This window comes from Stegodyphus dumicola, chromosome 2 (genome assembly GCF_044657685.1).
Source record: "Stegodyphus dumicola isolate Sdum_Otavi_A_Nest chromosome 2, ASM4465768v1".
Lineage (NCBI taxonomy): Eukaryota > Metazoa > Arthropoda > Arachnida > Araneae > Eresidae > Stegodyphus > Stegodyphus dumicola.
In genome coordinates this window covers 183687102-183711992 of record NC_140769.1, presented here as the reverse complement: position 1 = coordinate 183711992, position 24891 = coordinate 183687102, and the positions used below count along the sequence as shown (strand labels likewise).

Below are 24891 nucleotides of genomic sequence, written 5' to 3'. Positions count from 1 at the left end.
TGGGAAGAGAGCGCACTTCAAGCTGGTATATATGTCTGACAGTCAGCACAAAAGGGTTAATGTAACATATTCATTTCACATCACCCATTATAGTTTCACTGCATGAGAGTTCGAGTAACTGTGATTTTTTGGTAAAATACCCTACGCCCAAAATGACGGATTGGTTTTACTACATTTCTTAGCAAATCACATGACTCAAAATACATTGATAATTAGCATGCAATGAAAAAACATTATCCCAAGAACTATCTATGAGAAAAGTGTTTACAAACAAAGATATATTTATAATAAATATCTCATAAAATAATTAGATATAGCATACATTCATTGCACAGTGGACTGCAATACAGTTTTTCTCAAGAGAACAGATAATTATTATAGCATACATTACAGTGAACATTACATTTAAATTGAATTCAAAACTAGCATTTGCACACAACCAAAAGTACATACATAGCACATACACTTAGATGCACCAAAAAGAAGCTACAAGAAAAAAGGCGTTAATCATTTCATTTCAGGAATTTAAAATATAAACAATATTAAGAAAGAGATATGGACTGAGCTTAAATGCATGATTGCTATTCAATGAAAAAGAAATAGAATGACTAAATTAGGCTCTGTACTCTTGCATACCAATCCGGGTGTTTCGATGTGATGTTGGTAGATTCAGTAAATTTAGTTCATCAACCGACAGTTAATGAAGCTATAGTATTCTAATATTTCCATTTTTTCCCCAAAAAACTGGTACTTCCTATACATACTTTCCTTCAAGCACTAGTTAGTTAGCTGGATGCGCAGCTGTGCATTTGGTATTGTTATATAGATGGAGTCAAATTAATACACGGCTTACAAAACTTGTTTATTTCTGCTTGTTGCTATATCTACATTATACCAATAACTATGCATTTAGAACTATGCATAACTTTGGAATGCTGCTTTCATACAAAAATTCATCTCGTTGAACTAAAATTGAAAATAAAATTATAATAATGGTTTTATTTAAGAGACTAAACTGCAAGTCATGTCTTTAACAAATGGTAAAATAAACGATGAAAAAGAAGGGCACGTTTTTCAAGATAAATGGGAAATTACATACTTTTGTAGTGGTGTATGCAATAAAATTGTACATTTTATTTATAATAAGGAAATAGTGGTTCCCAAAGAATACAACTTTTATTACCCTTACGAAAAGAATCGCAAAGAAAATTTGAAATGTTGGAAGGCAAACTGAGGGAAGAAAAGTTACAATTTCTGAAATCTGGCTTACAACAAAAAAATTTTTTACACAAGCAAATAAATCCAGTGAAGTTTATGTAAATTTTGTACTTATGCATATCATTGCAAAAAAGATCAAACTCATTTACTGCTGGCATATTCCTTATAAAATATTTGATTAAATCTGCTGAACTTCTTTATCCTGACAAACAACAGTTATTTAAAAATACTACTTGTTCCATCAACACAGGAGTAGAACATATAAACAAAAACGCTAATGATTGACAACAGTAAGTACAATCAAGATACTGCAGAAATTACTATTTTTATGTATGAGACGTTACCACTGAATTTGAAGTTGCTAAAGAATTATTGGAAATAATTCCTATGAAAGAAAAAACTGCTGCACAGGATATTTTTTCTGAAATAAAATCTGTAGCAGATAAATATAAACTGAGATATAATGTTTGGATCTTCAAGTGATGGTGTAGCAGCTATAGTTAATAAAAAAAATCTGATGTGGACAGCACATGACTTCCTCATGTAGTTATCAGATTATACACATTTTTGCTGCACTTGATTTCCTCAAATTATTCTAACTCAATTAAACTGATCCCTCAAATTTCAAATTTTGAAATTAAACATCCTGTTCAATATTTGTTGTATGGAACTCAAAATTCTTGTATTTTTATTTTTTCATAATGAGTATAGAACTTTCCCATATATAAGTATAGGAACCTGGACACCGTAATTCAAGCTAGATTTCATTAACTGTACAATTTGTTTTTCAACTTGAAATTGCCAAAACAAGTATATTTTCATCATTTAAAATACTTCTGTAATTGAAAAGTATATGTTTATGACCAATGATTTCGAAAATAAATGCATGGTAAGGATATCTAAGCCATGTAAAGAGGATGAGTATGTATATCAAAATTTAAATTAATAATTTAGTAGATGCATATTAAACCATACCAAGAAGATAGTAAAATTGTATAAAGACACCTATTACATTTTAAAATAGTGAATAAAAATTAAATACTATATACATATATATATATACTTTTCTAAGCTGCAGCAATTGTGCAGATCGTCTCTTAGTTTTTAAATTAAGATTTGTTTAAAATATTTTGAAATCTTTTTAGGAAGCTTTGATTAATGACTTTTGAGTTTATATATACACTGCTGTGCAAAAATTAAGGACGAAGTCGAAAAATTAGCATATCAGCTGAACGAAGAGGCAGAGCGAACAGAAAGACCAATCAGGAGATTAAGTAAGGTGATGTACGGTAGCACATGCGCAGATATGCAGGTAGACGTAATGGGGGAGTGTCTGAGTAGTATAAAGCATGTTGTCGGTGTAAGATCAGTATTTCTGGCAAAGAGATTGCATGCCGTATAGCAGTTAAAATCACACCGAGTTGCTGCCTCAGCAAGAAATGGTGAATAATCAATCTGTTAGACGACATCTGGATGCTTTTACCCGAGGTCGAATCATTAGAAAGTTGGAGGAAGGCCGCAGTGTGACAAGTGTGGCTGCAGAGTTCGGAATTGCTCACAGCATCGTTTCACAACTTTGGAGAGAATTTCAAACTACAGGAACAGCTATTCGGGGGGTTTAGTAGTGGTCGTCCACGAGGAACCACACCCACAGACGACCGGTATATTGCCTTACAGGCCAGAAGAAACAGGCGGCAGACAGCGGGAGAAATCACTAGATGCACAACACAGGCGACCGATATCGTGTTTTACCGTGGCCAGAAGACTGCACGGTGGTGGTCAGTTTGCATGACGCCCTGTACAGCCTCTAACGCCTGCCCATCGGAGAAGGCGTTCTCTGTGGTGCCGGGAACACCGGAATTGGAGAGACAATGAATGGGGACGAGTACTCTTTACAGATAAGAGCAGATTCAGTCTGAGTAGCGATTCTCATCGCATACTCATCTGGAGGGAGCGGGGAAGCCGCAATCATCCCTCGAACATCATTGAAAGGGACAGGTATGGAGGTGGCGGTGTTCTCATTTGGGGAGGCATCATGCTTGGTAGTCGTACAGACCTTCACATCTTCGACGCAGGTTCAGTCAACGGGACTCGTTATTGTAACGAGATTCTTCTTCCGTATGTGCGTCTTTTTAGAGGCGCTATGGGTCCGCAGTTCATCGCACAGTAGCTGCCGAACAGCTCTTAGAGAGTGAGGATATTGAATGTATGGATTGGCTGGCACGATCTCCGGATCTCAATCCCATCGAGCATGTATGGGATTTTCTAGGCAGATGCTTGGCAGCTCGTACCTTACCACCAGTAACGATTCCAGAGCTTCGATTGGCGCTGCAAGACGAATGGGCAGCAATGCCTCAACAACTCATTGACACCCTCATTCTCAGCATGGGCAGATGCTGTGAAACCTGCCTAGCAGTCAGGAGAGATCATATGCCCTATTAAAGAGCGGATGTTTCTTGCTGGACACCCATCACAGGGATGTTTCGGCCTTCAGTCGCATTGCGCTCCACGCTACTTTTTCAATAAAGCTTCTTTTTATCCCTCTGATTTCTCTTTTAGTAAGTGTTGCTTACATTACTCATGTCCTTACGTATTGGGGATCTTACGGTATTAAATGTGTTGATTTGGAATGCTTTTGTACAAAGTTATATTGAAAAAACCAACTCGTCCTTAATTTTTGCACAATATATACAGGGTTATTCGCTACCAGACCAACAAACTTGCAGGGTGTGTAGAAGGTACAGAGACAACTCAGAATCACATAGGAATGCAGGGTCACAAATGCCGTATTTATAAGCTATGGTGCAAAGAAGCAGAGAAAAAGAACAGAAAACATTTTATTGAAAGGTTTTACAAGAGGTGTTCGTTAGGACCAGAAACCGTCAGCAGCGTTGCATGGAATTTGTTACATTCTGGAAGATTCCTCCCAGCAGTCTTGCCATAGATGGCACTGAATGGTAGGTTGCGGGAACAGCGATCCTGCTGGAAGTCACATGTGTCCCACATCCTCCCGGGGCTGCATTGTGAGTTTATTAGTTTTAAAAGAAAATGCATACATTGCATACAAGAGTGTTTTTGACATATCCATTGAAGATTGCTATTTTTTTTACATGCATTCAGATGATGATGGACATATACATACATAACATACTGTTGCATATTTTCTTCCTTCTCTTGTATGGTACAGGTTTGTGGATTTGAAGTGAATAAAACGACACTTGATGAAGTATCAAAACACACTTTATTGGCCAGTATTATTCAAGACAGCTCCAAAAATCATGTTTACAGTCATCGAAGATCTACTATAAGCATGCTGAAGCAATCAGCTACACAGCCTCCAGGCTATCAGGCTATAATGGTGCAGACAGTTTTACGGCAAAGCACCAAAATACAGCTCCCGACTCTGCTCGGTCGTTCTCACAACTCCACGTACTCTTGAGACTCTCCATGCTACAACTCACGATGCACTCGATGCTACACTAGAGTACAGCTCCCAACTCCTTGGTTCAGTCGTTCCTGGAGCTCAACACACTCTAAGATCAAACTGAACGATGCACTACTTGCAATACACTCTTTCAGTGCACTCAACGACCAACTCAGCACTCACTGACTGACTATCAACTCGATGGATTCTCACTAACTCTGCATGGACTCGTTATCAACTCACCAGATGAGCCACTGACTCCACACGGACTAACTCTCCACGTATCAGCAGGGTTTATATAGCTTTTGGCTTGTGTTTGAGAACAGTCTGGGCTAAATTAGTAAGAATTCGATCCAGAAAGTTCTCCATCTGTCTATGGCATATCGCCAATTTTGTTGCGAAATTTCGCTAAATTTGGCAACCCTGCCTTCCATTACCATTTTCTGGCAACCCTAAAAACTGCTTTGCGGGGAAGCTGGCTTACCGCAGCTGGACATTTTGTAACAATATAAATAATAGACATACAATTACACATATAAGTAAATATATAAATAAACATAAATACACGTATATTTAAAGAAGTTGACACAGTTATAACAAATAGTAACAAACATAAATGAAGTATAATAACAGTAAAACGGAATAAAAATATAAATAAAAATGGAAAGAATAGATACAATAATACAGGGTGTTTATAAAGTCCTGGACTCATTTTGATGTTTAACAATTCATAAAATAATGAAGATATAGGCAAACTTATGGCATTTATTGATGGAATAACTTACATATTTTCCTTTTCAGGTTTGAATATCTTTACTTTTGTAAATATCGTCTGCACGTGTGGTTAATTTCAGATAATTTCATTTTCCAGTCTAAATATCTGTACTTTTCTAAATATCGTCTGCTTATTAATTGCATTTTTCTCTCTTTTGTTTTTGGCATCTTTCTGGCATTGTTAATCGCTATAATGTGCGCATGTGGGGACCTGAAAACCCCCATGAATACCGTGAGGCACAAAGGATTCCCCAAAGGTTAATGTGTGGTGTGGACTAATGCACAACCGAGTCATTGGGCCTTTCTTTTTTACAGAAAAGACGGTCTCCTCAGTTGTATACTTAGACATGTTGGAAAACTTCGTATTTCCACAACTAGAAGAGCTTCAGCCACATGTCTTTTTGCAACAAGATAATGCACCACATCATTGGGGTACCATCGTTTGTAGTTCTTTGAATGACCATTTTACAGGAAGATGGATTTGGCGAGGAGGTCCAATTCCTTGGCCACCCAGATCACCTGATATAACGCCTCTGGACTTTTCGTTTGGGGATTTGTAAAAGACAATGTTTACAGGAGGAGAGTGTCGAACATTGATGACTTAAAATCCAAAATTACAATTGCAATAGCCTCTGTGGATGCCGACATGCTTGCTGGAACCTGGTGTGAAATTGAATATCAAATTGATATTCTCCGTACGACGAAGGGGGCACATGTGGAAGTTCACTAACAAGGGTCATGAAACTTTTTGAGTCTACCTAACCATTTATGTTATTCACTTTAATCTGTCTTTATTATTTTATGAGTTATTAAACATCAAAATGTGTCCGGGACTTTATAAACACCCTGTATAATGGCATAAAAATAACTAATTATACATAAAGCAGCTAATTTAAATAACACATAAATAAATAGACATATAAGGCTTGTTGCAAAATATGCAAGCACTGAGTATAATTATAATAAATGCAAACAACATGATGGACATGTGTATACTAATGATTGATACATTATATTACAATTGTCATTATTGTGGTTGGCAGAGATCTTGTCCAAGTGCTGCTATTGTGTCGATTATTTTACAGATTTTATCTACAGTAGCTTTACTCTTTATTAAGAAATGGCTGTAAGCTTCCCTATTATTAGACGGCATTGGCAGATGAAGGTTTGGGCATGCAAATAGGTAATGGTCAGGCATAATATTTTGTCCATAGATGCATAAATCAGTTGTTGAAATTCCACATTTACAGAAGTATAATGGAAACGGGCCAAGCCCTGTGATAAAGTTGGTGAGTGGTGCTGTAGCTATAAGTTTTTCTGCTGTAATTTTTGGTAAAAGATCATATGCATGCCTGCCTGTCTTACCTTGGATCCATTCTTGTTGCCACTGTTGCAGAGCCTTTGTTTTTAGAGCTGCTTTTAAATATGAAAGAGGAGCAGGAATTGTAACTTCTTGTGCATCATGATTGCTAGCAGCAGCTTTGGCAAGTAGATCTGATGCCTTGTTACCAATATTACCAACATGTGCTTTAATCATATCACATTAATACAAGATGGTGAAGTGAATAGCATTGTAGAGTTTCTTGTAGATTTATTATAAGCGGTGCAGTATGATTTGGATTTTCTATTGCATATAGGGTTGATATGCTAGAGTTGCATATGTTCTTGACAGTTTATCTGCTGAATTTCCTGAAGTAGAAGGATGAACATGCATTCAAAAGATGAACTGGTCAACATGCTGAGTAAGCATGGAGCTGCAGATTGTAATGGGTACCAATTTGTACCAGGAATGTTACCTGAACAAGCGTGCTACACATCACATGACCTTCACAAGTGTGAGCAGAAGGTTACATGAGACTGGTTGTTTAACAAGAGCTACAATGAATTGACAATAAACAACGAGGACATATGGCAATGAGGAGGTGGTCTTACATCTGGCAGAAGACAATCCAGGTAAGAGTACTCAAGCGATAGCCCAAGAAGTAGGTTTATATCAATTCACTGTCTGGTGAATACTTGCAGCAAACCAAATGAGCGCATATCCAATTATTAAAGCCTGATGATTATCCACTCGAAGTCATTTGCTACATGGTTCCTGCAACAGAGTGCTACGGACAGCATATTTGCTGCACACCTATTGTTCACAGATGAAGCTTACATCACATATGAGAGAGCCTTCAATCAGCATAACACTCACATGTGGCTTTGGAGAACCCTCATCCTATGCAATCACATGCAGCTCAAGAGCGTTTTTCGGTCAATGTTGGTCAATTTTTGGGTCGACATTCTTGCAGACTACCTCATTGTACCGTACCTTCTGCCCACTCCTTTGGGCGGTAGGGCATACCTGATCTTTTTACAACAAGTCCTGCCTGAACTTCTTGACCCAGCACATGCTCCTCTATAGTTGTGCCACTCCACATGGTACAAGCATGATGGAGCTCTTCCACATTACACAACTGACATACACAGACACCTCAAAGTAACCTTTCGACAGCACTTGATAGGATGTGGTGGCTTGGTTCATTAGCCTGCCAGATCATGCATGGACTTCTTCTCCTGGGGTCACATGAAGAGTTTGGTGTATGTTCCTTCAGTTGAAGACCTCATCGCTCAAATATCTGTAGCTGCCAGAAGGATACGTGACATGCCAGGAATCTTCCAGAATGCAAGGAATTTCATACAGTGCAGCCATCAGGCACGCCAGACGACTTCTGATCATAATTTCGAACACCTGTTGTAGTACAACCTTCCAATGAAATGATTTTTTCCTATTAATGGGACTGCTGTTTCTGTTCCTTTTTCTCTGCATCTTTGCACCATTGCTCGCAATTATGGCATTTGTGACGCTGCATTCCTATGTGATTCCAAGTCATCTCTGTACTCCTACACACCCTGCAAGTTTGTCGGTCTGGTAGCAAATCACCCTGTATATATACATTCTTTTGGTTTTGCCGATTTCAGTAAAAAAGAGAGATGCACAACTAGATGTTATAGCAGTGCCATGTACAAAATTTTAATGTTCTACAGCTAATAATTTTTTAGTTATCCGAGATAAGTATGTAAATACTTATGCACACATGTTGTAAGAAAACAAATCTATTTTGCAATCTGTTTTGGAATAAAGAATCCTTTTTTATCCCCATATGTTCAGATATGATGCAAAAAATGAACATTTCCACTGAAATCTGAAACATGAAATTTTTGCAATTAAAACACTTCTTTTACTTCATACAAGGAAGTAAAAAATGAAGTTGTGAAAAAATTTAGTGAAAGAAGAAAAGTTTCACATTGCATTATTCTTCAAGAAACACATTGTGCCAAATGTTTGCAGATGCAAAATGGTAACTGAAACAGTTAATTTTATCCATGGGAGAGTTCTGAATCAACCAGAATTTGTTGTATCTGTTGAAGAAATTGCAAATGTATGCAAAGAAATAATTTCTATAATGAGGTGAAGTGGTTAAATTGAGGATCTGTACTAAAACATTTTTTGATTTAATAAATGAAATTAAAATTTTCATGAAGTAAAAAATCATCAATGAGTTTACATACTAATACCTGGATAGCTAGCATTTCTCATTAACTCACACGGCCATTTAAATATTCTCATTAAAGAGTTGCAAAGGAAGAATAAACTTATCACTGGCACATATGCTTTTAATATATATACTAAGTCATGCTTTTGAGACATAGAAACACATGTTAAAGTTTGTCAATCGACCCAGTAGAATGAGAGATAGAGAACTGTTCGTTCCTCCCCCCCCAAAAAGGTACCTATCAAAGCTTTTTGTAGTTCATCCATTTAAAATACTGTGGATCGTGGTTTTATCATTCAGGTATAAAAAGTGCTTCAAAAAGACTGGTTTGAAAGAAATTTTCCTACCCTTCAGCCTCTTGTATAACCTGTTCTTTGTCTACACTGGATTTCAGAGAGGCTAGAATTTCCTTACCTTAACAAAAAAAATCTCGAGAGTAGAGACATGGTAAATAAGTGAGAGTTCCTTCACAAATACTTGCTGATAGGAGGTGTACGTTCACCTTCTGTATCCCATCTTTTAAGCTTTCCACATTCAAAATCTCTCTTCTGGGCACCAGACACCAGAGAGCCTCTTCGGGGCACCAGAGAGTTATAAAAAAATTTATGAAATGCTTACAAGCATTACCATACATTAAGAGCCTCTGCATGAAAATGAAGTGGTAACTATAGACTGAAGAAAGAGCAAGGAAAGCATTGATTATGCTTGCAGTCATGAAGTGGCAGATCAACTTGATAAACAAAATGCAATCTCTGGTAAGCTTTGAAATTGTATAATCATTAAAAGAAGCACTCTCTCAATGATTGTTGTATGCATAGTTTACAGAGGGTGTTCACACATTTTTAGAATGATTTCCTGCATATTAAATTAATATCTAAAATGCAAAGATAATTTTCTTAAATGTTCGGCCTGGCAGCTCTTTTTCAGGACCATATATTTGCATCATGATTTCCATGACAGAGAACCTCAGTATTTGAAAGGTGACAAAAATTTATTTCTAACTTGTCAGAGTAGCAAAAAATCACAGATGATAAATATAGCATAGGTGTCCTCAAAGTGAACAACTTTAGCCTATTATTGTGAGCACCCTGTAAGTAGTTGTGCTGTTAATTTTTGTGGTGTTATTACATATGAAGCAAAGCTTTTTTCCCAATACTTTGTTTGGGTTTAATATACATATAATGTGAGAATTTGGTGATCCCAAAATCCTTATGTTGCAAGGAAGTTGAAGTGGGACTGCCGGAAAGTGAATGTTTGGAGCGAGATGTTACATAACATGATTTAGGACCATTTTTCTTCAATCAACAAGCAATAAAAAACCAGAGTTCACCTTGATACATTGATTAATTGAATTTGCCTATAGTTGGAGGACCATCAACTGGATGTCATTTGTCACATGTCATGGTTGTGTAACTTTTGTAATTTGTCGCCAAAGTTTTGAACCTTGCTTTTGACAGTGTGGCTGGTACCGAAGATTTAAGTTGCTCCATTCCCAAACAAAACGTGATTCAAGTTCTTCAGGAACTTCATGAACACACTATATTTTTACTAATTTTCTTTTGAAATGGGACTGCAAATGGAAAAAAAATTTTAAAAAATAGCTGTTCTATATTAGATAACGTGCAGCACACACACCTGTGATTGCTTCCTGAAAACCATTAGTGTTGCTCTCTGCTAATAACACTTCTACGACATAACTTTAATTTCTGGGTATTATAAAAGCTTTCAAATGCCATTATAAAAAAGATGTCCAATAAATGATGAACAGAATTGAATTCATGAAAATGCAAGCAATTCAAAGGAAATAAGTTGATATCTCTGTTAGATGTCATTCATATTGTAGTCAATGCAAAAGGTTAGCCTCTTAAAAACTGTTTTAAAGAATGTAACTTTTATATAGTAGAAACCTCAAAACGCAAATTATAGTTAATGTTTCAAACATCAGTGAGGGAAGTTATGAGGGTTCCTTTTTAGAATATGTGTCAATTCACAGCAATATTGAAACAATGTGCATAAAACTGATGATGTACTCACTGTGTTAAAAAAAAACTGCAGAAACTGATTGCATAAATTATACAGGGAAAAAGCAATGACATGCCACCATGAATCGAATATAGCACTGCAAATTCTAAGAAAAATGCTTGCATTGGAAGGTACTGATCAAAAAAGCTATCAGCAGTTTTATGAAACTGAGAAAACAATTAAAACACTGCTGCTGAACAGTATGAAAAAAATACAGAAAGCATAGCTATCTGTAAAAAAATTTTCTCAAAAATGTAATTGTAAAAATATTTTTGTAAAAAATTTTTCAATTAATTTAAATTTCATATAAATAGTTTGACTTTAGAATGAATTTTAATTATTATTTTAGACTAATCAAAGGATTAGTTCTTCATTATTGTTTTACCTGAAAAGTTTTAAACTGATATCATAGTTTGTAATGCACAAATTGCCGTGTAATTGTAAAAATATTTTTGTAGAAAATTAATTTGTGTAAATAATTCAACTTATGTATTAATTTTTAATTATTATTTTAGATTAATTAATGGAATAGTTATTCATTATTATTTTACTTAAAAAGTTTAAAACTGATACCATAGTTTGTAATTCACAAATCGCCGTTTATTAAATTAGCCACTTAATAAAGTCAAAACATATTTGGAATGGAAGTAATTTTAATATGCAGTGGGTATTGTTTATAAATTACAAAACAAAAATGGCTAATATTATAATTAGATATAATTAAATACAAGCAACAATATTTCAAAATACATTCTACATTTTAATTTTGCAACTAATCTGAAAATCTGTACACGCCTAAATATTTTTATCACTTTTATGTTAATATGCATCAAAAATTAATTTTATACATCCAGTTTCGAATTCAAAGCAGCTGCGTCATCTCTTAACATATTTCTTAGAGAATGTACAGGATATTTTAGTACTTAAGCTTGAAAGTACAAATAAAGAAAAATTAGAAATATTGTGAACTGATTGTTGAAATGAGAAACATTATACCATTTCTTTATTAAAAATAAAACAAATTTCTTACCATCAACAAATCTGGGATCATAATTGTAAATTTTATATCGAAAGTCTGAAACAGAGAAAAATAATCTGTTGAAACGAAAAAATAAATAAATGGAACTAAGCAAAAAATATATGTATAAATCAGGTAAATTCATAACATTATGAATAGACATTATCACAACGTGTATATTTATATACAGCAACACCATTTATAATGATAATATAAAACATTATTTCTCTTACAGCACTGAAAATCATAATTATCAGTTTTGGGATGTTAAACAAGCATATGCATGAACACAGTAAGGAACTATCTTGTCACAAAAAAAAAAAAAAAAAAAAGACAGTGGTTGCTGACTTGCAAGTCACTCTCCCTCTCACCAGATTTGGCCCCTTACAATTTCTTTTGATTTCAAAATGCATAAAGAGTTATGCGACAGCAGTGCAGTAGTAATGTAAAGATGACAAAATGTAAACTGGCTGTAACTGGATAATATGAATAACAGAAATGGAGCTAGGCAAAGTGATTATCTTAAAATGAGGAATATTTTGAAGCTTAGACTGATGTACCCATAATGTTTCAAAAGATTATATATAAAATTATATAAAAAAATATGATAAAAATAAATATATATGTTTTACATTTGTTAATGCTGATTTGCATATAAACAACAAGCATGTCACAGTACCCCTTAGCATGAGAATATAAGTAGTGATTACCACACAAATCATCTAGCACCTTTTAGAGGTGTTGCTACTAACAGGAAACTATAATTAAAGATTTTTAAAAGTGTATGAAAAGTGAATATAATAACTTCTAAGCAAACATTTTTTAAGCTGCTGAGAAAAAAACTGAACTTCTACAATGAGATTTAATTAAGTTTCTATGTAATAAAAGTACACATGGAATTAGCAATTTAATTTAAATATATTAAGTTGGTGTCTTAGTTACTAATTACCAACATAGAATGACATAAATTTATAATAAAAACTGTACTACACAAATTTCTAATCCTGTTTCAAGGTCAGAAATTCACAATGGTACACAGACTTGAACTACGTTATTAAAAAATTTAAAGATTTTCCATAAAGCAGTTTATTATTCAATATAAAAAGTTACATTCAAAATAAATTTTAAATCTTAATGGATACTTTTATAATTTAATGTTTATCCTTAAATGGCACATCAAAATTTGTTATACCTCTTGAATTTTTCATTTGGTGATAAAAGTAATAGCCACCAGCTAAACAAATTATATCAGCAGCTGCTCCTCCAATTACAGCCCACTTTGCTGTTTTCCAGAGCTTCCTATACATACTGTAAAGTAACAGATTACATTAATATACTTCAAACTAACATTTAAGCTATTAAAAAATCATAGCTGCTAATACTAAATAACATAAAATAAAAATAAAGTAAGAAGGTAGATAGAGAAAGAATAAAGTATAACTGATGCACAAACATGCACCTATACATGGCTTACTTAAGATTTAATGCACTGTCATCTCATTCAGCAATCGCAAGGTGTCTGAGTAAAATACGATGTTTGCACATTTTGGTATTCTAAAGTAGTATTTCTGAAATTTCATCTTGCATAACAAGCACTAAGTTTTATTGCATAAATAATCATATGCTGCAATTTATACAAAGCCTTTTATTATAGGATATACTCCTATACTATTGTAGAGGTTGCATGAAGCAGCAGTTCCTTTTTCTCATCGGAATGTCATTATTGATGTATTAAATAAAGTTTATATATTTTATACTTGTGTCTTGCCTAATGTTTCTTTACAGCATAAGACATTTTCATTTTGTTGCATTGTTTATGTATAAATTTAACTGATCAATTTTTATTAATACGTATGACTTATATTTTCTATATATAAAACATAAAATAAGCAGCTCATTCTGAAAAGAAAAAAAAAAAAAAATTACTTTTGATGCAAATATTTTACAGAAATGATTTATATAATGCATAACTCTACATATCTATTAAATGGTTCATTATTTTTCCAATCAAATCCTGATGATTATTTTCAAAAAGGCTAAATTATTTCAGAAATACTTGTGTTTTTTATAAGAATTAGATATTTTACAATACTGTTGTTTGTCATTTTTGAATGCATTTCAGCTCGTTTTTCTCGTTTTGAAAATGATCTTCATTACCACTTAAAGTCAAATTATAAGACTGTTTTAGGGTCAGTGCTGTGATTATTCAGTTCCACATTTTTATCACTAGCATCTTCATTACGCTCACTAAAACAATGATTTTTTCCTATAATCAGTGTTTTCATCAAATAAATGACGATGACATGGCAAATCTCATTTTGTAATCATTAAAATATTCTCTAGTATTTCATTTACTTCCTCCTTGAGCTATATCACTTAAAATTACAGTCGGAATAAAAGAGATCAACATAAAATATGGTTGTAATTTTAAGTATGTTATAACAGATAGAGATTAACATATAAGAATTGTGTTCAAAATTTATATGAACGAACTCATCAACACTTTTATGTTGCAATATAAAAAATAGATAGAAAATGAAGCCCATATTCACAGTTATTACAACTGCACACACTTTTGATTTTCTGGCCATTCTTTATAAAAAAAAATATTTTATTTATATTGACTTCCTTAAGAGAAATGATCATACTTAAATCTAATTGAAGCCAATACTTCAGCAATGTACAAAAATAATCATTTTATTTACAAAGCAACCTGGATTGCATCGATGGTTCACTACTTACTACGTTACAAATTGAACTAACTTTCTTTTTCTCAGAAGAGAAGCGCCCTCTAAAAGCGATACAAAAATTGTTTGTGGGGTTTTTCAACTCTCTCCACCTGATAATTTTTGCAAAAATTATCATTATTTCAGCATACGATTCAAATATTGCTCAATAATTAATATTAATTCAAATTACAAACAGTAAATTATTAGTAATAACTAAACTAATTATCTAAAATTAATGTTAGTGAACACGAAATATAAGAAATAAAATTAAAAAGTTATGAAATTAGTTCATTTTCAGTCAGATAGTTCAAGGGGGTATATCAACTGCACAGGTCTCTTAAAGTCCCCTTTTTTAGTTTTTACCACACAAGATCGTACAAGACCATCACGCCCTTTTAAAACTTGAATTACTCGACCTAAATCCCAGAGGAACTTAGATTTAGTTATTCCTTTAGGTAAAACTATATCACAAATTTTAAGATTTTTCTTGGCTTCGAGTGCACAAAAGAAGTGAGCATTTCTTAACTAAAGAAAATACTGATTTTTCCATTTTTTCTAGAACTGTTTTATGTTGTATGTTTTATGTTGTATGTTAGTGTTGTCTGATATTCTTTTTGCTTTATTAGACTCTTTCTTGGAGGTCTATTCAGAATCTCAGCAAAGTTGTATGGATATTCATCTCTATGTTCGATCAATAGAAAATCAGCCAGCGAAAGCGGTTCAAGTTCATGTAAATCATTGTAAACGTGGGTCAAAGGACATCTATTCACAATACTTTCGATTTCTGTCGACACAGTCATAAATTCTTCAAAATTCAGTTGAGCTCTGCCCAATATCTTTTTCAAGGTTCCTTTATGGTTTTCATAAGGCATTCATAAAAAGCTCCCCGCCACGGATAATTTAATTTTTCTCGACGATAAATTTCCAAGTCAAGAATTCATTTGCTAGAATATTTTGAAAGTCTGCTTCTTCAATTATGCTGTAAAAATACTGTAAATCTTTGGCAGCATATTTAAGAGTTTTCGCGTTATCTGAATAAAAAGTGCGACAATTTCCTCTTCTCGAAATGAAACATCTGAGAGCCAAAATGATTTTGTTTGCAGACACATTGGAAACGAGTTCTAGATGTAACGCTCGTGTAACAGCGCACGTAAACAATACGATGTATGATTTCTGAATGTCGTTTCCAGACTTGATTTAAACTGCACCAGTAATTACCCATTCAAAGACAGTTTTTAATGCACCTAAATATTTATTAATTGTGATTTTTTCATCAAAGATAAATTTCCAAAATATATCGGATCCTATTAGGATTTCAACATCCAAATACTTATCTCCGCAGCATGAGTCAGCGAGTGGTAGTTTATGCCTAGTCATGAATTCTGACACTTGTTTATCTGGAGGTGAAATTATGTCACCGGTAATGCTTGGGATAATGAGAGTTTCGATTTTAACTGAATACTGCTTATTATGTCTAGATTTTGATTTCAAATTCGACGACTGGATAATTCTTTTCTAAAGCGCATTCCATACCGAAGGAATAAACAGAAAGTAATTCATAGCAAATAGGTTTTAACTTGAGCGTATTCGCTAAATGTTCAGTGCAGAAACTTCTTTGACTTCCATTATAGAGTAGAAGCCTAGTTACATTAGAATTAAATTCTGAATTTGCAATAACTGTGCATGTTTGTATATAAACATTTTTGGAACATGTCATACTTGCAATACACTGTGAAATTGAACTGACAGTTTCAGAATTAGAATTATTTAACTCTTGAGTATCTTTAGCATACAATTTAAATTCAATGATTCTTTACACTTGTTCTCAAGATTATTCGTTTGATTCATTGTTGCAGTAATTATATTTTGGTTATTACTCAGATAAATGGAACTATGATGACTTTCGCTTTTGTACTTGAAACAAGAAAGTTTATTAGAACGACAGTTTTTATCAATGTGATACATTTTAAGACATTTGAAACAATGTTTAGTATTCTTTAAAATTTCTATTTTGTGGTGACATTTTGCATTTAAATGAATCATGTGGCACATAACAGAAACTTCATTCAGACTGTGTCATATTGAATGCCGTTGCTGACGGTGTACTTTTATGAATTTCTTTCATGAAAGTGTTTCAGTTTTGAAGCTTTGCACTCGGATCACTAGTTTTTCCTAATGGTGTTTGAAATTTCATTTCATGTTCATTTGAATATTTGTTGCGTGTCAAAAATAAGGTTTTTTTCTCTGCTTTCAACTTCTATTTTTACAATATTAATTATTAAGACAATTAAATAATTAATATTAATATTAGTTAATATTAATTATTTTCGAGACCTTCCAATCTTCATCTATTTCACATTTTTTAGTGATCTCTAGAACAATATCTTGTGGTATTAATTTAATCAATATGGGACATAATAGAGAACCACAAGTTTCTGAATTTACCCCCAAGGCTTCTAAATTGTGAACTTCTGTTTGACAAGCATATAACAATTCTCTAAGCAGAGAGATGTCTGTTGATTTCTTAACAGGTGTTAGATTTAACAGCTTATTCAAATGAGAATTGATGACCAAAGTTTTTTGTCCAAATCTTTCCTTTAAGGTTTCTATTTGCTGCTTCATAATTTTTATTTGTTAGTGTAATTCCTTTAATTTCATTTGTAGTTACTTCTGTTAAATCTTCATTTTTGTGTACCAGGGATTCAAACTGATCTTAGAATCTTTGCCAATCTGCAGGATCGCCATTCTATCTTCTTATTGTTAACGATGGTAATTTAACAAATTGGTTTCTAATTTTAAGAAGCTAATAGGTTGTTGTTGTGTTCTTTGTGTACTTGGTTTACAATTAGTGATAGCAGCTTTCAACTTATATGAGCAATTAATCAATTTTTCACGATACTCGTCACATTTAATAATTTCGTTTTCTATTTCTTTAACATCCGTAATTTGACTTTGAATTTCAGAATCTATTTCTTTTAACTGTTTAAATTTCAAATTTATCTGTTCTGAAAGTTCTTCCAACTCTTCTTCTGTTTCATTTTCTATAATTCGAGCTTTGATTTTAGAAATTAATCTTGTTGTAAGAGATCTAAGTGTAGCTCTTTTAGCCTTTGTAATTTCCATTTCGAAATCACTTTTAACAATGCTTTCAAATTAACTTAATATCTTCATTAACTAAATTGCTCTTCTGATTTTAATTATGTAAAGAAGAGGGGTTAGAAGTCATTTGCAACTTGTTCAATCAAAATGAAAGTAATTTGCAATATAAGATTCATTTCTTAACTAAAGGAGAATATTAAATCTTACCTTGAACGATCTTCATATTTATCTTACTTGGAACAAGGTATCCAAAGATAGCAGCACATATTTCCAAAGTTTGCAACGCTTGTATATTATATTCTTTATTCGAAGCACAACCAGCGTATTCAGCCTTTTTTCGGCCGATGCACCAAGATGTAAAAAAACATTATATTTATTATTATATTGACTTCCTTAAGGGAGCTGATCACACTTAAATCTAATTGAAGCCAATACTTCAGCAATGTACAAAAATAATCATTTTATTTACAAAGCAACCAGGATTGCATTGATGGTTCACTACTTACTACGTCGCAAACTGAATTAACATTCTTTTTCTCAGAAGAGAAGCACCTTTAACGGTGATACAAAAATCGTTTGTGGGGTTTTTCAACATTCTTTGCTGAATTGTTAAAAATTAGAGTCTTGTTTCAAAGACCAGACCTCTACGATGATAACATTTTGCAGATTGCCAGATCTGTCATATTTGACCCCAGCACTATTTGAAAAGGCTTTATTACAAACAAGACAAGAACAAAAGGTTACAGAACATTTGCTAAAAATCTACAAAAAAATTTTATGATTTTTTAAAGCTACTGCTTAAAAAAATATCATCTTGCTTAAAAATTTTACTTTATTTTTAACTTCATTTTTAAATTTAAACATCTTAAATATGCTGCTAACTAACATTTTACATTAAAAAATTAGATTTATTATATGAATATCTTTAGGATTTATTTCATAATTCTTCTGTTAGAATAACAGCCGAAGGTGAGGCATAGCCTTCCTCAGGTTTCAAAAGATGTAATCACGAGCTTTTCCAAAACAAACAAGTTATACAAACATAATAAATAGTATACATGAAAAAAAGTTAAATTATTTCTCTAGGATTCAGTAACTGGTATTTGAAAGTAAACCTGGAAAACACAAATTCAGAAAACAAATGTGAGCCTCTGTAAGTTTTCAAAGAAATTCATAATGTGATTTAAAGCATCATATTATTGCATTATAAATTTTGTAAAGTTGTCCTTAATAACATATGAATAATTATGTGGCAATGCGATGCAGATTAACAACAAACAGCAAATGGACTGTATTAAAAATGCGATTTTATTCCCAAGCCAAAACAAGTTGTGCTGTGAATTCAGCTAACATAAACAGAACATCTACTCTCGACTCCAAAGCAGTCATGTGATTGACTTAATCAATCTGCGTTCGCAATAGCAGCAGCATCTACAAAGTTAAATTTAATAATAACATACCGCGTCCCTTGAAGCACTCCAAGAGCTTCAAAGGAAAATACAAGATAACCTGAAAAATTGTAAGAAAATATTAGTGACAAAGTATAAAAGAAAAGTTGTAAATAATCAAACTTAACAGTGTAAAAAAGGCTAATGTTCTAAAGAGTTCAAAGTTCATAGTGTCTGACAGGCAAAGGACAGAGCTTAACAATAGGTCTTTTAATTTCTCCATTGGCAGTTCAAATATCCACAACTCGAACTTTATTATCTGATCCGGGATATACACGAATTATTCTACCCAATTTCGAATGAAGAGGTGATATGTTTTCTTCCTTAATCAGGACTAAGTCATTGACAGACATATTTTCATAAGATTTCTTCCACTTATTTCGATGTTGCAACTCGGACAAATATTCTCGATTCCATTTTTTCCAAAAATTTTTAAAAATTAGTAATCTCAATTTCCATTGATCAACAATATTTTTCGATTCTTCTAAACTTTCTTCAGGCAATGATGTGAGACATGTACCAACGAGGAAGTGTCCAGGTGTGAGAACACAAATGTCATTTGGATCATCAGATTGTAGAAACAAAGGCCTCAAATTTATACAAGCTTCAACCTGTGCTAATAAGGTTGTGAATTCGGGATAAGTCAAGATCGTTGCTCCTATTAATCTTCGAAGATGATACTTCATAGATTTTACAGCAGATTCCCAAAGTCTTCCAAAATGTGGTGCGGCTGGAGGAATGAAATTCTATTTAATATTTTCTGAAGTCAAGAAAGAATGGAGATGTTCATTTTTTTGACATAAAAAGAAAGCCTCACATATTTCCTTGCTGGCACCCTTGAAGTTCATCCCACAGTCACTAAATATTTTGTTTGGTTTTCCTCTTCTGTATATAAACTGTTTTAATGCTTCCACACAAGCCTTAGAAGAAAGATCTTCAATGACTTGAAGATGAACTGCTCATGTGGTAAAACAAACAAAATGCAGACATAACACTTGAAACATTTTGTCCATGTCCTGCTCTGTGTTTATCATGAATGGGCCAGTAAAATCCATCCCGACTCGAAAAAAAGCTTGTGAAGCTGTAACTCTAAATGACGGTAGGTCAGCCATTATTTGTTTTGAAACTTGGGCACGACGTCTACAGCAAACCACACAATTCTCAATAATTTTTCTTATTTTAGATCTAACAGCGACAATCCAAAACCTTTGTCTTATTTTAGAAAGCAAAAGTGCAGGAGGTGCATCAAATACGTTTTGTGATAATGTCTGATGCTGAGCTTAGAAACAAAATGTTTTTGAGGAATGAACATAAGATGTCTTTGATTTTTCCAAAATATTTGAATTCCTTAAATGTCCTCTAACACAAATAACTTCTCTTTCATCAAGGAATGGACTTATGGAAAGTATTCGGCTGTTCGACTTAACGGATTTTCCACTCTTTAAGCTTGATACTTTGTCAGGAAATTCAGAATGTTGTAAAATTCTTATTATCATATAAATGGCATTATTAAGTTCTTCACTAACAAGAAATCCTGTTTTCTTAAAAGTGCGCTTCAAACAATTGTTGATAAATCGTAAACAATAAGCAACGATACAGCATAATTTTATCCATGATGAAAATCTGCAAAGAATAGAGTCATCTAAATTAGAAAGAGTTTAACTAAAATAGAAATAATGCATTTTTTCTTTCTTCCTTGGTTACTTCCTGACTGTCCTATTGCATTTGTTCATCCAATACAGATTCTGGATTAAAATTCTGTAACCAGGAATGTCCATTGAACCATTGATCACATTCAATCAATTCATTAGGTTGTAATCCTCTAGTACCATAATCAGCAGGATTATTTTTCTCTTGAAAGTGATTCTATTTCACCACATGAACAGCAGTCTGAATTTTTGACACTCGATTGGTTACGAAAGGAAGCCATTTCCGCAATTCAGATGCAATCCAAAATAAAGTGATAGAAGAATCTGACCATGCAAAATAATTACTAGCAGGAACATTCAAGCATTTCATCATTATCTTGAGTAGATTTGCTAGCAATAGTGCAGAACATAGTTCTAGTCGTAAAGATTGCGCTTTAAGTGGTGCAATTATATTTTTTTTTTTTTTTTTTTTGCACATATCAATGATACTTTACCTTCTTCAGAAAACAATTTAGAATAAATAACTGCACAACACACCTTCTCAGATGAATCACAAAAGGCATGTAACTCTATCTTGCAATGATTATCAATTAAAATCATGCTAGTAATTTTTTAATTGCTAAGCGAATTTAATGCTCCCTGAAAACAAGTCCAAATGGTCGATCATTATGGATTAAAAGTTTCATCCCAATCTAACTTGTCAGTCCACAAGTCTTGAAGAAATGTTTTTACAAAAATAATATCTGGGGTTAACCAGCCTAAGGTGTCAAAGAGTTCTGGCAACTTCTGACAGCATATTCCTTTTAGTGACAACTGAAATTACAGAAGGTGAAATGTTAAAATTAAATGTGTCACTTAGGGGATGCCAGTTTATTCTTAACGCCTTTCCTGATTGTTCTTTGAAAATGTCTAACTGAAGTGTATTTTCTCTGAGTTCTTGTGGTATTCCTTCTAATACATCAGGCATGTCAGACAACTATTTCCAAAGTATGAAGCCTCCTCTATGCATAAAATTATCTATGTCATGTATTAAATTTTTGGCAGCACTTCTCGATGCAGCACCTGTTAAAAACCTGTTAATTAGCCACATAAAAATCAGATTTGATAGCTTAAGCCCTTGGAAAATCCCTTTGTTCATCTAACGATAATTGGAGAAGAGATCAGGTTGATAAAAAGGGTGCAGGGAAAGTTCCATATGTCACAGTTAGTAGTCTTCTTGAATTGGTTCATTCACATGATTTCTCTAAAGAATGCACTGAAAATTCATACCTTCTTGATACACACGAATTTGTCTATACATTTTTTCCATATCCACAAAGATAGCAACAGCATATGTTCTAAATCGGATGAGAATGTCAAACAATTCTGGTTGAATTCTAGGAATGACCTATGTGTAGCAGATCATTAAGTGAATAACCACTGGATGTTTTTGCTGATGTGTTAAATACAACCCTTAATTTAGTGCTTGATGGTTTAAATACTGGGTGAAGTAGATAACAGACTATTGGAAGACAAACTATTAGACCTTATTATTATAGGATAATAGACTACTCGACTATTGGAAGGACAGGTTCAGAATAAGTTATGACTTCCATACAATGCAAATATTCATTAAGAACCCCCTTATATAAGTTATACAGTTTGGGTTTTCTCACTAATCTATTTTCCAAAAGTAAAAAACTTTTCAAAGCTAATTCCCTTGAATGTCCTAATTCTGATGGTGACTTCTTGAATGGTAATCTTACTACATATCTACTTGTGTTATCTCTGTTATGAAAAGTTTTAAAATGTTCCTCACACCTTACTTCGGATTTCGACAGAACACTTTCTTCCAGAACTGTTTCGAGAATCCAAAATTTCTTAACTAATTCACTAGTAGTTAACTCTAAATTATTTAATGATACCCAAGAGTTCACATAAGAATTAACTAATGCTGTTCCTGAAATGATCCAACCTAATTTTGAATGAACAGCTGTTGGAAGTTCTTGGTTTTGTTTAATTGGTTCACCCAAAACAAGTGACATGAAAACATTGACTTCTAGAAGAATATCTATTGGGGCAGATTCATAAAATGTAGGATCCAGCAAAATCAGATCACTGAAAGAATTCACAATATTTGATGATAATGATACATGTGGTAAGTTTCCACAAACCTTATCTATAACAAAAACAGAAGTCATAAAGGAAGGTTCTGAACCAAAGTGAGGGGAGAAAGTAATCTCCAGTTCTCCATTTGTTAGAGATGCAGTTGATCCTAGGCATGATATCTGGATCTTTGCCTTTTTTCTATCCAGATGAAATTTTGAAAGACAACTCTTAGTAATGAAGTTTGCCTCTGAGCCAGAATCCAGCAAGGCTCAACACTGTACGAAATTACCTAGTGCATCATGAACTATAATTGCAGCAAAGCACAACAAAACTTCCTTGTTTACAGTTTCACTATTCACAAAATTAGAGTGTATGTGATTAAAATTATTAGCAACATTATATGGGATAGTATTTTCTGTCATATTTTGAGTAGTAAACACCTTCGCATGAACGGACAATGCATTTCCATTATTACCAGTAGCAGATAAAACCGTATCTCGAGATTTCGTGAAATGCAATAGTGAATGATGATTATTATGACACGTTTTGCATCTACTCAAGCTTTTACAAGCCTTAACATTATGCACATTAGATAAACAATTAAAACAAAATTTATTAAACTTCACAAAATTGAATCTCTTGCCAACAGGCAATTTACCGAATTGATCACACTTATATAAGTAATGATCTTTCTTACAATAAGGACAATTTGTAGTAGTTTCTAAAACCAAAGATGTGACTTTGGAACTTACCAGTTTTTCCTTCACATTGGTTTTACTGTTGTGAAGTGTTTTTGCATGTTCCTTTAGAAACACAAGTAATTCGTTTAATGTTCCTAGTTGACCACCTTTTAAGTGTTTCTCATACCAAATGCATTTAATTTTATCCAAATTTTCTACGAGTAAATGAGTTACCAATGTGTCATTAAAGCCTTTGACCTTTTGTTCTAGAACATTTAGGGGACGAATGCATTCATTAGTGACGTCAACAAGATTCAAAATAGCATTCACTGAATCAGAAACATTTGGATGTGCAATATGACTCTTAATTAATGAATTAACAAATTCACGTTTATTCAAAAATCTATCTTCGAGTAAATCCCAAGCAATTTTATAATTTGAATCTGAAATAGGTATAGCTTGAATTACTTTTAGAGCTTCACCCTTACAAGAGCTCTTAAGAAACTGAAGCCTTTGAGCATCTGATAATTTAACACAGTTGTGTACACTGGTCTTAAAAAAATCGCTAAATGTAAGCCATTGATCTAAATTTCCATTAAAGGTAGGTAAAGTTAATTTTGGAAGTTTTACTTCTGTAGTATCTGATTTAACACTGACCGAACTAACATTATCAAGGTGAGAACATTTTCGTTCTAAATCCAAGTAGAGATCAACAATTGTATTTTGAACTATTTGATATTCTTCAACATAGGCATCAACTTCTTTTTCCTCATGTTACATAAATGTTATCAAAAATGTGTAAAATATCTGCACTTAAAATATTCAGTTCCTTTCAAAAGGTTTGATTTTGCAACTGGGGTTTTAGGGAACCTAATTGACAAATCCTGGGTGTGGAGAATCATCATCTAAAACCCTTTTAGTTCGGGCACCACTTGTAGAGACATTATGTATTTTTTTGGAAGCAGGAGAGATGAAAAATAGCAACGCCTTCGCTGGGAATCGAACTGCAGACCTATGGATACGAGCCCAGCGAGCAGACCACCACATCACAAAGGCATGCCAAGAAAGCGGGAAAAATACCTTATAATACAATTTGTTAATATTGCTGAAAAATAAAGTATCACAAGCTTGTTTAATTTGGAACTCCTATGTGCTCTGGATGAAATTAAATGATTTAGTTCCAAAATTGGACCCATGTTATTG

At 33.2% G+C, this 24891-nt stretch overlaps 1 protein-coding gene across 5 annotated transcripts in view; it reads right to left on the bottom strand.

The window, feature by feature from the left end:
* Positions 1 to 24891, bottom strand: part of LOC118196276 (protein CEBPZOS-like) — a 92652-nt gene that overhangs the window by 7633 nt on the left and 60128 nt on the right. For 3 of the 5 annotated variants that reach the window (XM_085811504.1, XM_035367699.2, XM_035367698.2), the window contains exons 2-3: positions 13188 to 13303; positions 12008 to 12052 (exon numbers count right to left, since the gene is read on the bottom strand). In XM_085811504.1, the coding sequence (XP_085667630.1) occupies positions 12008 to 12052; positions 13188 to 13302 (160 nt within the window). In that variant the 5' untranslated portion in view covers position 13303. Of the gene's footprint in view, positions 1 to 12007; positions 12053 to 13187; positions 13304 to 13469; positions 13874 to 23760; positions 23887 to 24891 lie in introns of those variants that run through there. The other 2 variants (XM_035367700.2, XM_035367701.2) reach the window with 2 other exon arrangements.